The 16312-nt window shown below is 41.9% G+C and overlaps 1 protein-coding gene and 1 non-coding gene across 3 annotated transcripts in view; one reads left to right on the top strand and one right to left on the bottom strand.

The window, feature by feature from the left end:
* DNAAF9 (dynein axonemal assembly factor 9) overlaps positions 1-15784 on the bottom strand; it is a 172287-nt gene extending 156503 nt beyond the window's left edge. For both annotated transcript variants that reach the window (XM_043478392.1, XM_043478393.1), the window contains exon 1: positions 15362-15784. In XM_043478392.1, coding sequence (XP_043334327.1) covers positions 15362-15444 — 83 coding nt within the window. In that variant the 5' untranslated portion in view covers positions 15445-15784. The remainder of the gene's footprint in view (positions 1-15361) is intronic.
* Positions 13315-13421, top strand: LOC122448985. The gene has a single exon (XR_006271806.1). It is a non-coding gene; the product is annotated as a U6 spliceosomal RNA (small nuclear RNA).
* Positions 15785-16312: the final 528 nt, after the last annotated feature.

Here is a 16312-nt window from a genome sequence, read left to right as displayed (position 1 = left end):
GAATACTGGAGTGGGCGGCCATCCCCTTCTCAGGGGATCTTTCCAACCTAGGGATTGAACCCATGTCTCTCATGTCTCCTGCATAGGCAGGCGAGTTTCTTACCACTAGTGCCACCTGATAAACTGTAGTATATACATACAATGGAATATCACTCAATCTTAAAAAGGACAGAAATTCTGACACATGATAATACATGAATAAGCCTTAAAGACCTTACAGTAAGTGAAATAAACCAGTCCTGAAAGGACAAATATTGTATGATTCCATTTTTATGAGGTACTTAAAACAGACAAATTCACAAAGACAGAAAGTAGAATGGTGGTTGCCAGGGGGCGAGTGGGTGAGGTGGAGGGAAGGAGTGGGGAGTTATTGCTTAACAGGTACCAGAGTTTCAGTTCTGCAAGATGAAGAGTTCTGTGGATGGTGAATGTAGCACAATAAGGTAAAAATACTTAATGCCACTAAACTGTACACTTAAAAAAGTTTAGATGGTAAATTTTATGCATATTCGGCTATAGTTTAAAGAAACCAATGTCACATAAAACAGAAAAAACAGAGAGGGAGAACTCTTGTAATGAAGAATAGTCAGTCAGTGCAACTTATTAACCTCAATCTGATTTAAACAAAACCAACCAACCAACCCAAGGGAAACATCTATAAGACATCTGACAAAAATTTGAGTATGCCTTGGAACTATATTACATCTTAACAGAATATTATTATCTATTATCCAGGGCATATTCAAATTTACTACCAATTTTCTTAGCTGAGATAATACGGTGGTTACATAGTAGAAGGTCCTTTTTCTTAGCAGATGCATGAGGCAGTATTTAGGAATGAAATGCCATGATGTCTGCAAATTGAAGAGTTTAACAGAAAAAAAAGAATGAAAAGAAAAAGTAAAGACAATGCACACAGGCAAAGAATCAAAACTAGTTAATCTAAGTGATGGGTATATTCTTGCACTATTCTTTCATTTTTTCTGTATTGTTTGAACACTTTCATAATAAAAATCTGGGGCTGGAGGTAAGGGGGAACATGTGGAGTAACTCAGGGTTTTGGAAGTAGCAGAATTTAAACTGCAAGATAAGGGGGTACTCTTTCTGCCCCTTCTGATGCCTATGTCAGAAGCTTTCTCTATCTTCTTTATACTTTAATAATTTATTACACAAAAAATAAATAAATAAATAAACTGCAAGATGATTAAGATTAAAGTAAGAAAACTCTATCCCTGGGAAATGGTTGCCTATCCATCCCCACTTTCTCATGTTTAATAGAAGATTCATCTTGCAATCATTCTCTGCACTAGAAAGATTTCATTAAGTTGGTCCTTTAGTCCATTTCCCAATCCTGGCTGACTACCAAAGTTACCAAGAGCTCTTGAGTTTTCAAACTCAGAACCAGCCAGCGACAAAAAGCATTAACAGGTCATGTGACCAGGAAAAGCCAGTTCCCCAACTACTGCCATGGGAAGCCAAGACAGGAGCAAAAAGAGGGTTTTTTTGGCCAAATCAAGTAGAAGCAAATAAAATGGAGGAAGATCTTTCTCCTCCCAGAGTAAAACATTAATAATATTTTCTTGCAAAATGGGTAGATCTAAATTTAGTTCTTTTTTTCCTTTGAAGATTTTCTTGCTTCCCAAATTTAATTTTTGACTAGAACATAGCCTATTATTTATCACTGAACCATTAAACTTATCATTTACTGAAATATTTATCTATTTTTTAAAAACCTGTTTAAAAAACATTTTTTAAACCTGTTAAGTATAAAGAAAACCACAATATTCATATTCCAAGCACTCCGAATTAACCTACATTAATGCCTTTTTCAGATATGTAAAGTATTAATTTATTATCCTTTTTTACTTAAAAATCGGAACACTACATACAAAACTTAAGTTTTCACTATTCCCCACCCCCAGAGGTCGCCATTGTGAGTTTTCTTTGTATCCATCTAGTCTTTTTTCCCTTGTTCTCAGTAGAAATTTTCAAACACACACCAAACCCAGCAACAGCACTGCCCTGTAGCTTTCAGGTCTACCTGAACAAAAGCTAGCACATCCTGAGTAGAAGGCCTGTGGTCACCTACAACGTTACAAAGTTCCTCCTTTAGAATACCTGCAGAGGGTCACAAGATATGACTTAGTGACTAAACAACAACAATGAACGGGCAGCAGACCCAGTAATACAGTTTTTATGAAATATGCTGCTTGTATACTATACTATACTTCTCACTTTCATTGGATTCAGGCTCAAAATCTAGACATGACAGATGACACGGCAAAAACAAGACCTAAACAGAAACAGTCTGCCCAGATCACAAGGCTGAGTAAAGATTAACAGCATTAAAACCTGAGTGACCAAGTATCCTGGCTCTGAACTTTTTCTAACATACCTCACTGATTTCCTGACAACAAAGTTAGCCTCAGATACAGTATTTCTAAATTCTAAACAATCACCTCTGTTCTCCCCACCATCCATTTTATATTTAATAGTTAGTTCACTGCTCACTGCCGTTATAACAATTACTATATATATAGCTAAGTATATTTTGTTTGTGTTTCATTATCATGGTTCCCTGGAAATGGGAGAAATTTTGCAATTTTTATTTTTGCCTGTTTTTCTTCATAATTTATGCTTTTTGATTTTTAAAATCAAACTATTAAAACATGAATATATTCTCCTTATATTCTATATGCTTTGTGTTTTGGATGTTTTACAAAGTGAATTCTCATACCAATCTGAATCACTTCATCCTATAAAACTGATGTGAACAATCTGATATAATACAGTTAATACACAGTTTGGGTGAGTTTTTTGTGGAGAGAGTCGTTTTTCACTTCACTGTTTTTACATAAAATCAAAATGAGATATGTAACTGCTCTGCAATGTGCTTTTTTAACTTAACACTGTACCTCAAGATCTTTCCAAGATAGTAAATAGAACACAACCTCATTTTTAAAACTGTTGTACTATATCCTTTTGCTTTTATTTAACAAAACACTATGATTGAACATTCATGACTTTTATTATTTTTGCAAATAGCAAACAATGTTTCAATGAACAACCTTATAAAGCCATCTTTGGCACAAGTCTAAAAAAAAAGCTGGCTTAAAACTCAATACTCAGACAACTAAGATCATGGCATCCGGTCTCATCACTTCATGGCAAACAGAAGGGGCAAAAGGAGAAACAGTGACGGATTTTATTTTCTTGGGCTCCAAAATCACTGCAGACTGTGACTGCAGCCACAGAATTAAAAGATGCTTGCTCCTTGTAAGAATAGCTAAGACAAACCTATATAGTGTATTAAAAAGCAGATACATCACTCTGCTGACAAAGGGCTGTATAGTCATGTACAGATGTGAGAGCTGAACCATAAAGAAGACTGAGCACCAAAGAACTGATGTTATTGAACTGTGGTGCTGGAGAAGACTCTAGAGTCCCCTGGACTGCAAGGAGATCAAATCCTTGCAATTCTAAAGGAAATCAACCCTCAATATTCATTGGAAGGACTGATGCTGAAGCTGAAGTTCCAATACTCTGGCCACCTGATGCAAAGAGTCGACTCACTGGAAAAGATCCTGATGCTGGTAAAGACTGAGGGCAGGAGGAGAAGGGGGCGAGAGAGGATGAGACGGTTGGATGGCATCATCAACACAATGGACATGAGTCTGAGTAAACTCCAGGAGATAGTGAAGGACAGGGAAGCCTTGTGTGCTGCAGTCCATAGCGTGGAAAACAGTCAGACAAGACTTACCTACTGAACAACGAACAACAATAAATTTTCTGCAAGGCAGAGACTAGCATCGCCAGGTTAAGAGGTATCTGCATTTAAAAATTTGATAAATTTTGCTAAAATGTTTTCTTAAAACATCCGTCTATAATATACCAGAATACCTGTTTCCCCATAACTTCTAAACCATGTATTACCACTCTTGAACTATTAATGTAATAGTTAGAAGTGTCCTTGTTAGACAGTTATCCCTTGGTATCCATGAAGGATTGATTCCAGGAACCCCTTGGATGCTAAATCTGCAGATGTTCAAGTCCCTTAAATAAAATGGCATAGTATTTACATTATAACCTATGCACATTGTCTGGTATATTTTTTAATAATTTTACTTATTTACTAGTTTTTGGCTATGCTAGGTCTCCACTGCTGCACAGGAGCTAGTCTTCACTGCAGTGTGTCAGCTTCTCACTGCAGTGGCTTCTCCTGTTGTGGAGCACAAGCTCTAGGGCATGCGGGCTTCAGTAGTTGCAGCACATCAGTTCAATAGTTGCAGTTCCCATGCTCTAGGGCACAGGCTCAATAGCCGTGGTCCACAGGCTCAGTTGCTCTGTGGCATGGCAGATCTTCCTGGACCAGGGAGCAAACCCATGTCTCCTGAATTGACGGGCGGATTCATCATCACTGAGCCACCAAGGAAGCTCCCCCGTATATTTTATATCATCTCTAGGTTACTTAACCTAATATAAATGCTATGTGAATGGTTGTAAATACAATGTAAATGGTACATAAATAGTTGCTAGTGTGTGGCAAATTCAAGTTTTGCTTTTTGGAACTTTCTCAAATTAAAAAATATATTTTTGATTTGAGTGGTTGCATCTATGGGTGCAGAACCTGTGGATCTGAAGGGCTGGCTGTACCATTACTTCATTTGGGATTTTTGCAGTTGTTAGTTTCCTTTGTAATCTCATTGTCAAACACCAGGATCATGCTAGCATCCAAGAACAAGTGGGAAAGCTTTCTGAGGTATATAATTCATTCGGCATGCTTTCCATTTTTATCTTTCTTAGTAACATACACTATGCCTCTTCTCTACCACAGCATCCAATCATGAGTCACCCAGGAGCAAGCCAGCCCAGCTAGAGTCCTTTCCAGGAATTTTCTGCTTTAGATGTAGAAGAGAAATGGCCTCTAGGGTCATAGTCCCGGAAGAATGTGGATTTGGGGCTATATGGATAGAGGCAACTATTTTGATAGCAGAGTCCCAGTTCCTGAGGCCCTATTTCTTGCAACCCTTCCTATCTTGTCTCAGTTCAGTTTAGTCGCTCAGTCGCATCTGACTCTTTGTGACCTCATGGACTGCAGCATGCCAGGCCTCCCTGTCCATCACCAACTCTCGGAGTTTACTCAAACTCATCCATTGAGTTGGTGACACCATCCAATCATCTTCCGTCGTCCCCTTCTCCTCTCACCTTCAATCTTTCCCAGCATCAGGGACTTTCCAAATGAGTCAGTTCTTCTCATCAGGTGGCCAAAGTAGTGGAGTTTCAGCTTCAGTGTCACTCCTTCCAATGAATATTCAGGACTGATTTCTTTTTGGATAGACTGGTTGGATCTACTCGCTATCCAGAGGACTCTTAGGAGTCTTCTCCAACACCACAGTTCAAAAGCATCAATACTCTGACGCTCAGCTTTCTTTATAGTCCAACTCTCACATCCACACATGACTACTGAAAAAACCATAGCTTTGATTAGACGGACCTTTGTTGGCAAAGTAACGTCTCTGCTTTTTAATATGCTGTCTAGGTTGGCCATAACTTTTCTTCCAAAGAGCAAGCGTCTTTTAATTTCATGGCTGCAGTCACCATCTACTTGTCTACCTCCCCACTATTCCTTCCAGTCAAGTAGCCAATAACATTTATTTCCTTTTTTACTTTACTCTTTTGAGTTGGGTTTCTGTCACTTGAAACAGAAAGCATTCTTATTACAAAATCAGTATCAGGAAATGTTCAGGATTAAACCATACCAATGTCTATAACTTACTTTGAAGAGCATTAAAATATAGGATGAATTGATGGGTGAATATCAGGATGACTATAAGGCAAACAGAGCAAATAATCTAGGTATGAATATACATGAATGTCCATTGAAAAATTCTTTCAACTTATTTGTATTTACGAACAGTTTTCATGATAAAATATTGGGGGGAAATCAACAACACAAGTTAACACAAGTCATATCAGCATTAATTCAGACTTCAGGCAATGATTACAACAAGCTACTGTAGGACTACTAAGAAAAGGGTTTAAGGTTTAAGAAAGCTAGCCCTGCATTAAAGTGGCAATTATTTATTCTCTCTGTGAAACAGACTTGGAAGAAAGGCAAGAAGGCAGGATGTGTCTCAAGTCAATAAATGTCCTTTCCCACTGAATTCCTTTCTGGAGCAACAACCTGCAATGGAACAAACAAAGCCAACATTACTGCTGTCATGACCAATACATGGTTAAACAGTGACCATAAAGTGACTCAAACTGAAGAAACACACACACACACACATGTGAGCATGCACGACTGAGAAATGTGTTGGCATCATCTGACTATTCAGAGACTTGAATTTTCTCCCAGCATTTTTTCATATAGTTCACCAGACCCATTAGTAATTCTAAGCAATATAACTTTCATTCCACATAGCTATTAACATCTGCCTGTGAGAGAGACAGTTTCCTAATCCATATGCATTCTCCCGTTCTTTTTTTACTAATAGTATTCCAACTTGGAGCAACAATAGGCACAGCTTCTCTACTTCTAGACCTGACCAATGAGTCTTGCAAAAGCCATCAGGTGGAGGCTCCTGGGAAAGCTTTCTGAAGAGAAGGAACTGACACAACTAGGAAAGCTGCCTTCTTGCCTGATAGATCTGATAGCTGGAGCTCCTGCAGTCATTCTGTGACCCTGGAGTTATAGAAAAAACAGAATCCATTTGCTAAATACAGACACAGAAGACGCTGGTTCCCTGATGACTTCATACTGGGAGTAGCCTGCCCTCCTCCAGACAGATATCTTTTGCAAGAGAGACTAAACCTCAAAGTTAAGTCATTATTGTTAACTATCTTTCACCAGCTGCCAAATACAGTTCCTAATAGGTCCTGATAGGATTGATGCTTTTGAACTGTGGTGTTGGAGAAGAGTCTTGAGAGTCCCTTGGACTGCAAGGAGATCAAACCAGTCAACCCTGAAGGAAATCAGTCCTGAATATTCATTGGAAGGACTGATGCTGAAGCTGAAGCTTTAATACTTTGGCCACCTGATGCAAAGAGCTGACTCACTGGAAAAGGCCCTGATGCTGAGAAAGACAGAAGGCAGGAGGAGAAGGGGATGACGGAGGACTAGAGGTTGCATGGCATCACCGACTCAATGGACATGAGTGTAAACAGCAAGCTCTGGGAGATGATGAAGGACAGGAAAGCCTGGCGTGCTTCAGTCCATGAAATCATAAAGAGTCGGACATGACTGAGTGACTGAACAACAGACAGGTCACCTTATCTAAAATGGTTAAAACTTGCACCCAACTGGAATTCATGTCTAGACCCATTTCACAAATCGGGGTATATAAGACTCTCTACAAACTAAATATAAGAACTTCAGAAAATGCTACCCACCACAAATGGAAAAATGGTATCTCAACGTCTATCAGTACACTCCACTGAAAGAATATATTGTTTTCCTTTTCTCCATCCTTCTCTGAGCATTTCCACACACAATCTGCTCTTTGGAAAGTCAGTTCACAGGTCTTCATTCAGAAGGCATCCATAATTACTTTCCCGCATTTCTTTGACTATTAAAAGCACGCCAAAACATAAATGCAATGTTGAGTCCTGACATGAATCTTGGAATAGAAAAAAGACAATAGTGGAAAAACTGGGCAAATCCAAATGAAGTTTGGAGTAATAAACTCCAAGTAAACAAAAATTTACTTAGTAAACTAATATGAAATACAAATATTAATTTCTTAGCTCTGATAAATGCACCATGTCAACATTAGAGGAAGCAGGTCATATAGGAACACTATACACCATATTTGCAACTCGCCTATAAATATTATTTCAAATAAGAAGCTTAAAACAAAAAACAGGCCAAATTAGCTAACTTTCCCTCAAACCAGGGTTCAAAATCACAGATGTTGTTTAGTCACTAAGTCACGTCTAACTCTTTTGTGATCCCAGGGATTATAGCCTGCCAGGCTCCTCCTCTGTCCATGGGATTTTTCCAGGCAAGAATACTGAAGTGGGTTGCCATTTCCTTCTCCAGGGGATTTTCCTGATCCAAGCATCAAACCCACATCTCCTGCACTGGCAGGCAGATTCTTTACCACTGAGCCACCAATGAAGCCCCAAATTACAGATAACAGTTTTAAATACCCAAGTCACAAACTGCTTTTTTTTTTCTTCTTAATTTCAGGGCAAAACAACAATATGTAAGCTGTGGAACTCTTGAGGGCATCTGCATCTCATTTACTCCCCATCTCCAAAAATCAGACCATCACAGAAGAGCCCAAGAGCTAGGAAATACTGTTAAAATACTACGCACTATTGATGCAACAACACAGACTTCTCAAACATATGTGAAAATAAGCAGACAGAGGCTTGCTTTTCAAAATGTCGCTTTTACCAAAGACCTACCCGTTTTCAGTAACTGAAAGAAATTTGAAGAGGGTTTTTGCTTTTATGAAAAAAAGATGAAAAACAAAGATAGCCACCATCTGTTTTACAGTGGAGCAATGAGAGTGGCACTGCCAAGATCGTTCCTGGTAACTACACTCAGCGTCTCAGCAACAGCTTTGAACCGTGTCTGTGAGCATCTCTGCTTTATCCTGATTTATTCTGTGCCTCTCTTAGTAAGATGTGTTTTAAAGTAATTGTTTCTTCACTTTATGCCATTTCAGTTTACAAGGTTTTCCTGGGAAGGCCCTATTTTCTAAGAACTGGGTGAAATCCATACATAGTCCTCCACCCTTGGTTCAGAAATAAGGTCATAAGAAAATAAGTAAGCAAACCCTTTTTACTTCTATAAGCACCAAACCAAGCCTCCCTGGCCAGCATCCCAGTAAGTACACTGAAGGTGAAACTTCACATCTTCATACATACAAGGTCACATCTTGCTCTGCATTTTCAGTTCTCCTAAGGCAGGACAGTGAAAAATTTTATTTTCTTGGGCTCCAAAATCACTGAGGATGGTGAGTGCAGCCACGAAATTAAAAGATGCTGGCTCCTTGGAAGAAAAGCTATGACAAACCTAGTCAGCATACTAAAAAGCAGAAACGTTACTTTGCTGACAAAGGTCGGTATAGTCAAAGCAATGGTTTTTCCAGTAGTCATGTAGAGATGTCAGAATTGGACCATAAAGAAGGATGAGCATCGAAGAACTGATGCTTTCAAACTGCAGTGCTGGAGAAGACTCTTTGAGAGTCCGTTAGGCTGCAAGGAGATCAAATCAGTTAATCCTAAAGGAAATCAATCCTAAAAAAAAAAAAAAAATCCTAAAGGAAATCAATCCTGAATATCCATTGGAAGGACTGAGCTGAAGCTGAAGCTCCAATACTTTGGCCACCTGATGCAAAGAGCCGACTCACTGGAAAAGATCCCGATGCTGGGAAAGATAAGAAGGCAGGAGGAGGAGGAGATGACAGAGGATGAGATGGTTGGATGGCATCACCATCACCAATGGACATAAGTCTGAGCAAGCTCTGGGAGATGGTGAAGGCTGGTATGTTGCAGGCCATGATGTTGCAAAAAGTTGGACACAACTGTCCATACAAATGGACAATTACTATTTCTGTAGATCTGTAAACCCAAAAGAGAACCATGGGTACTGGCCAAAAAACATCACCTGAAGAGATAATCTGCCTCCGTGAGGCTTTACTTAAGCCCTCTCAGTAGAACATCACTATGGTTAACCACTTTCCCACCATTTAGCTTACAACTGAGAGTCTTCATTCTCTGAACACCCACAGTCCACAGTTTCACCTATAATTATTCTCTATTCATTCAACAAACAATTAGTGCAAGCAGTGTTTCACAACAGCTAACAACAGCAGTTCACATTTACTAAGTACTGACGATGTGCCAGATACTGACCTAAGCACTAGGGCAAGCAATGTGGGAAATGGCAACAAAAAAATGGTCCCAACTCTTTGGTAATTTCCAGGAGCCAACAAAGAAGGCCCTTCCTTATGAGCCCTTTAACAAGAAAGAAATCTCACCTATACATGGTATAGAACTCCAGCACAGGAGCTCCCTGGTCAGACTTTTTGCTAAAGGACACCCTATTCAGTGACTCAAAAAGGGTGCATGGAAAGTCAAACTATGAGATCCTGCATGTGTGAAATGTTTTTATCCCTGCCTCACCTGCCTGAGAATTTGGTTGGATACAGAATTCTGAGTGGGAATCTATTTTCTTTTAGTAAGCACTATTTGCTCCATTATCCTCTAGCGTCCAATCTTATGATTCCTGACTCTATGTGATTTGTAGATATCCTTTTCTCTTTATAGTGCTCAAAAATTTCATGATGCTGTGCCACACATGCATATTTTAAAATTAATTGTGCTGGATTTTTGGAGGGTTGTTTCAATCTGGAAACACAGGCTTTTTGAGAAACTGTATTTTATACTGGATGATTTCTTCATCCCAACAAATAATAACCACTCACTATCCCTTCTTGTTACAGACATCTACAGTAGGTCACTCAGTCCTCCGCACTCCCTCAAGATTTTGGCTTCTGGATCATTGTCTCTTTGCTATTATTACTCCCAACTTAACTCATGATGATCTCAATATGCACTGATCTTCTACTATCCTTACCTCCCAGTTCTTTTACTCCTATCTTCCAAAGATGTCCTCTATCCCAGGGGTCCCCAACCCCTGGGTCACAAACCAGTACTGGTCTATGGCTTGTTAGGAACCAGGCTGCACAGCAAGAGATGAGTCGTGACCAAGTGAAGCCTCCTGTGTATTAACAGCCACTCTCCATTGCTAGCATTACTGGAGCTCGAAACCTACTGCACTTGAATCATTCCAAAACCATTCTCCCCGCCCCCAACTCTGGTCTTCTATGAAACCAGTTCCTGGTGCCAAAAAGACTGGAGACCACTGCTCTATCCTACCTCAGCCACTCCCTCCCCCACTGCCCACATCCAAGGAGCTTAATACATCTTAAGGTAAAACATTCAACATGGTAACTGGGTCTCATCTTAAATTTAACCAAATGGGCACTGGTGATATCCGGCAATCCAAAAATATTTCCTTATTTATCTCATTTCCCCCCACTCTCCTGGATGAATTTCACACCTGTTTTCTCCTCAAACTTCCAACACCTACCTCTCTCACTCTTCATTTTTAGCTGAAGACCTTTCTTTTTAACTGAGAATATGAAGTAATAAGAAGAGAACTTTCACTCTGTCCCACTACCAAGCTAACAATGCACCAGTACTTGGGTCAGTATAATCACCACAGATGAACCGTTGTCCACGTATCTATCTAGCTTGAGGCCAACATATCCATTTATATAACCTAGACTCCATTTCCTCTCTCTACTCAAGGACTTTACCCCTGCATTTGTCCCTTCTCTCTCTTAATCATCAATTTGTCTCTCTGTACTCCAACATCCTGTTAACTTACAAACATGCTATCTGCCCACCTAAAAACAAAAAGAATTCTAACATTTTCATGCTCCTCCAGCCACAGCCCTATTACTCTGCCCTCCCTTAGAACAATCCTTGAAATAGCATCACTATAACTTTTTATACTCACTGTCTTCAATTCCTCTCTTAGTTTCTACTGAATCCACTACACCAAAACTGTTCTTGTCAAGGTCATCAATGACCACCGTATTACCAAATCTAATTGTCTATTCTAACATTTATCATTAGACCATGACTGTCCTTGATTCTTCCTTTATCTCAGGAGGTAGGAATCCATTTTCCCTCAAAATCTGGAAGACATTGGTACACTGTCTTTTCTACACAGGAAAGCCCAAAGTTTTGACGCTGGTCCTCTATCTATATTTACTCCCTGGGTTTCTATCCAGTCTTATAAGCTTAAAAAAAAACTTGGAGTCATCAGTAATATGAGTGGTAGTTCCAATCTCTCTTCTGAACTCCAGACTAATATATCCAACTGCTAATGCAGTATCTCCACTTTGATGTCAATTAGGAAACTCAAAATGAACAAAGCCAAAATTGAACCCTTTTTCCACAGGCCTACTCTTATTCCAGTGTTTCCAATATCAGTAACTGGCAACTCCATTCTTCCTACTGCTAAGTCTCAAAACTGCCTTTGCCTTCTAACATTATTGTTCCCTCAGCCCTATTTCATCCCCAAGACTTACTTCTCACCTCTCTGTATTATGATTTTTACTGTTTTTCTCTCTTTCCACTTACAAAAAAGCTCTTGGAGGGCAGAGACCTGCCTTATCTGTCTGAATTCACAACATCCAGCACAGTGTATGTTGGAATTTGCATAAAGAAACAGTGAAATTTAAACTGTTAAACAAGTCCAAAGCAGGATCAGATTCCTCTGCAGGAAAAGATCTTAAGTACGAAAGCATATTTCAGCTATTTCCATTGGTTCCTTAGTACAAACAAAGATAGTTATTTTGTTGGTAAAGAGTCCGCCTGCAATGCAGGAGACCCACGTTCCATTCCTGGGTCGGTAAGATTTGCTGGAAAAGGGATAGGCTAACCACTCCAGTATTTTTGGGCTTCCCTTGTGGTGAGCTGGTAAAAAATCCACCTCCAATGCAGGAGACCTGGATTTGATCCCTGGGTTGGGAAGATCCCCTGGAGAAGGGAAAGGCTACCCACTCCAGTATTCTGGTCTGGAGAATTCCACAGACTGTATAGTCAAACACGACTGAGCGACTTTCACTTCAGTTATTTTAATAACTTCAAAATCTCAGTGGCTTGAAAATAGGCTTATTTCTTGCTCAGTCTACATGTCAAAGATAGATCATCTGGAAGCTAGTTGGTTCCCAAATTGAGACTAGTCACCATCTGGAGCACACAATCACCAGAAGAGGGAAAGAGAGTGGCAAGTTACACATCAGAAGCTTTTACCATGAAGGGATGGATACACATCATTCCTGTGCACATTTCACTAACCAAAAGCAACGAACAAGGCCCTACCCAACTTCAAGGAGGCAAGCAAGTACAAGTGTACCACGTGCCCAGGAGACAGAAACCCAAGATATTTGATGGACAGCACGGATTACTACCATGAGTAGCTTCCAGATCTAAGTAACAATATTTTAACTTATGATCTCTATTCCTAGCCTGTGAAGATTAACTCCATTGCTAGAAAAGTGCCACTCACTTGCAAAGTACCATCTATGGGTCTTTAGGAATGTAACTTCACCAGTCAGGCCTGCCTTTTTAATCACTCAGGAGTCGGAGTGTAGCAAAGAAGCCCAAATATGGATGATAGCAAAGTACTGAGAACAAACCTGGTAGGAACATTCAGTGTCATAATCAGGGAAAGGCTTGACTGAATGAATAAGAAAAGTATGTTCAGTTAAAAACAGCAGGGAAGTGCTCGCTTCGGCAGCACATATACTGAAATTGGAGCGATACAGAGAAGATTAGCATGGCCCCTGCGCAAGGATGATACGCAAATTCGTGAAGCGTTCCATATTTTTAAAAAAAAAAAAGAAAAAACAGCAGGGAAAGCAGGGAAACTTTCATCAAATTTCTTTTACCAGAGGTATACAACCACCAGGCCTTGAGGTTCCTGGTACTATCCTTGTCTGAACACTAACAAGTTTCACTCAAACCACATGGCAGAAAATTCGAAATTTGAATATGATTAGTAAAGTTAGCGAACATTAATGTTTTTTAACAAAAGAAACACTACTTACCAAAAAAAAAAAAAGCATGCTGCCATGCTACTAGAAGCAAGGAAGGAAGCAGTTATTTCAGAGGTGGATTTTACTGGGAAACTCTTTTTTCCTTAAAAGACTCCAGACTTCAAAGCTCAAGATGATAGGAACAAATCCCAAGTCTACAAAAGCCTTGGATTTGAAGGGTGGCTGCCCAAGTTCTAAGTACCCAGTGCAGTTTCTATTGTATTCAACATTCAAATACTTTGTAACAGTGAAACTGGCTGCCAGAAACGTTAAAACAGACTGGAGATGGTTACCATAAGCAACTAAACAATTGGAACCCGTAAAGGCCAGTGGAATTCCACTGAAGAGCAGAAGAGGAATCCAAATATGTCACCTGTCACCAGCCAAATCAGAAGCAATTAGGACTCCCAAATGAAACCAAGGGTATCTAGTCCCACCTCCTCTATCCTTTATTCAACAAACATGTGTTAGTAGCTGGGGTGGAAGAAGGAATGTCAGTAAGTATGAGAAGAACATGATTCTACGATTTAGCTCTTATTCGTCACGAATCTGGTGGAGCTAAAACAAACAAACAAAAAACCATAACAAAGGGATAAAAAATTTTTCGAGCAAAAATTTTAAAATACAATGCCTTAAATCCCATAATAAAGATATAGGAAAGACTGTTTTCACAGGTAAGTTGAAAACCTTCTTTCAAAGGAACGCTATATTTGCTAAAGAGCTAGAATCGGGGGAAAAAGCAAACAAAACAAACAAAAACCCTCTTCTTGTTTATTGACAATTTAGTAGAACCAAAGCCCATTTCTCTCTCTTCCTCCTTTCTTCTCAACGGTCTCTGCCACAACCTCTCCGTTATTCCATCATCCACACTTCGCTGGCGGCCCCAACCCAGTTCCATCACACACGATACCAAGACTATCAAGGTCAGTCCCAAAGGCACACGGAGCAGAGAGTAGAAATAAACCTTCATATACAGAAAGGGGGTGGGGACCCTCCCTAGACTGAGGCACCCCGAGGCCTTTATCTCTAGGTTCTGTGGCCTGGGGTCCGCAGCTTTCGGGGATTCTGACCCCCTTTCCCTACGCAGTTCGTTTTTACCTCCTGCGCCCCTAATGACCTCCACCTCTCCTCAATCTGAGCTCCTCATCATGGAGTGAGGGAGCGACTCAGGACAGGGCAGGGGGAAGTGCGGAAACGCGCAGTATGGAAGATGCGGTCCGGGTGGGTGTTTATGTAGGGGGAGCGAGGGGGCGGGCGCAATGCAGAGGAAAGGTTCTAAACGAGACCCGCTCCTTCAGGGGAGCAAGACAGGTCAGCCATTTCTAGGTAGACCAATATGGGGTTCTATACAGGGGAGCTATTGTGAGGGGACGTCTCCAATGATGGCCATTTCTGGGAGAAATATTCTCCGGGGAAGGCAAGTGAGTTAATCAGCCACTGTGCAGGTCCTCGATAAGTGAATCTTTTCAGGGGAAAATGTTCTGTGGGGGTGGGGATGTCACAGCAAGGGGGGTCTTCACAGGGGATCCGTTGTGGGGTTGTCGACAAGGAAGCCATTGTGGGAGCTTCGGCACCAGGCGCCGTTCCTCGGGAAACGTTCCTCAGGAAACTGTTCAGGGAAAAACCGACCGCTAGGAAGCCATATCGGACCACGCCCTTCGGCGAGCGGCGTCGCCAGACCCCAACAGCCCGCAACCCCTTGCCCTCCCCTTTGAGGCCTCGTCCCCCTGTACCTGACGGAGGGCGACCCTCGGCCAGAGCCGCCGAGGGAGCGCGCCCGGGTCAGCCCCACCCGGTGCGGCGGATACGCGTCCATTGCAGTCGACAGTGGACGAGGACCGAACCGCTGCGAGGGTCGCTCAAGCCTGAGGGGCGGCTTCAGGCCCACTTCTGCTAGGCGGGGCGGCTGGGCGTGCCGGGTGGGCGGGGGGCGCAGCGTGCAGGAGCACGGCGGGGGCGGAGCCCGAAGCGCGCAAAGGGCGCGGATGTGGGCGTCTGCGGTGGGTGGGGGGCGGACACAGGGCCGCAGGGCTGAGTCGTCCTTAAGCTTCGAGGCGGTTGTCCAGAGTTAAGGCTACCACGCCGCCGCTGTGCCCTGTCTTCGGGCCCCGCATCGTGGAGTCGGACTCTGCGGCGCTGCCAGCCACGCACACAGGCGCTCCCGGGGGCGGGGCCTCGTTCCGCCCCGCCCCGCTCAGCCGCCTACGGCCTCCAGCAAAACCTTCAGAAGCTGCGGCACCTCGCCGGCGCGGGGGCAGACTCGTTTGCCGCCTGGGTGCTCGGATCTCGTACCCCGGTCTCCCAGGAGGGTACCTTGCTGCGGTTTCTACACCCGCTGCTAATCAACTACGCATCCTCCCTTCAAACATTCAGCCGATTTCTAGCCGACCTCGGGTTAGCAATGCGCGTCTAGCCTTGCACAGACGTTAGGGGCTCACAGGGGCCCAGAGGGATCCCTGCCTTTTACAGTTCAGATTCTAAGTCGACCCGTTTCCGACTTCAGGGCCATGTGTAAGAAAGCAAATCCCACCGAGCCTCAGTCTTCTGTATAATTGACAGTTTCCAGGCATCATATATAGAGGATATATTTAATGATTTTGTCCTGCGTCATATATTGACTTTTCAGGATGCCCTAAATGTCCTATATTCGTCTTTTCACAGTCAGGTGGGCTTCCCTGGTGGTT

Source organism: Cervus canadensis, chromosome 10 (genome assembly GCF_019320065.1).
Source record: "Cervus canadensis isolate Bull #8, Minnesota chromosome 10, ASM1932006v1, whole genome shotgun sequence".
NCBI lineage: Eukaryota > Metazoa > Chordata > Mammalia > Artiodactyla > Cervidae > Cervus > Cervus canadensis.
Note: the sequence above shows the minus strand (reverse complement) of the source record. Positions and strands in the feature narration are given on the sequence as shown.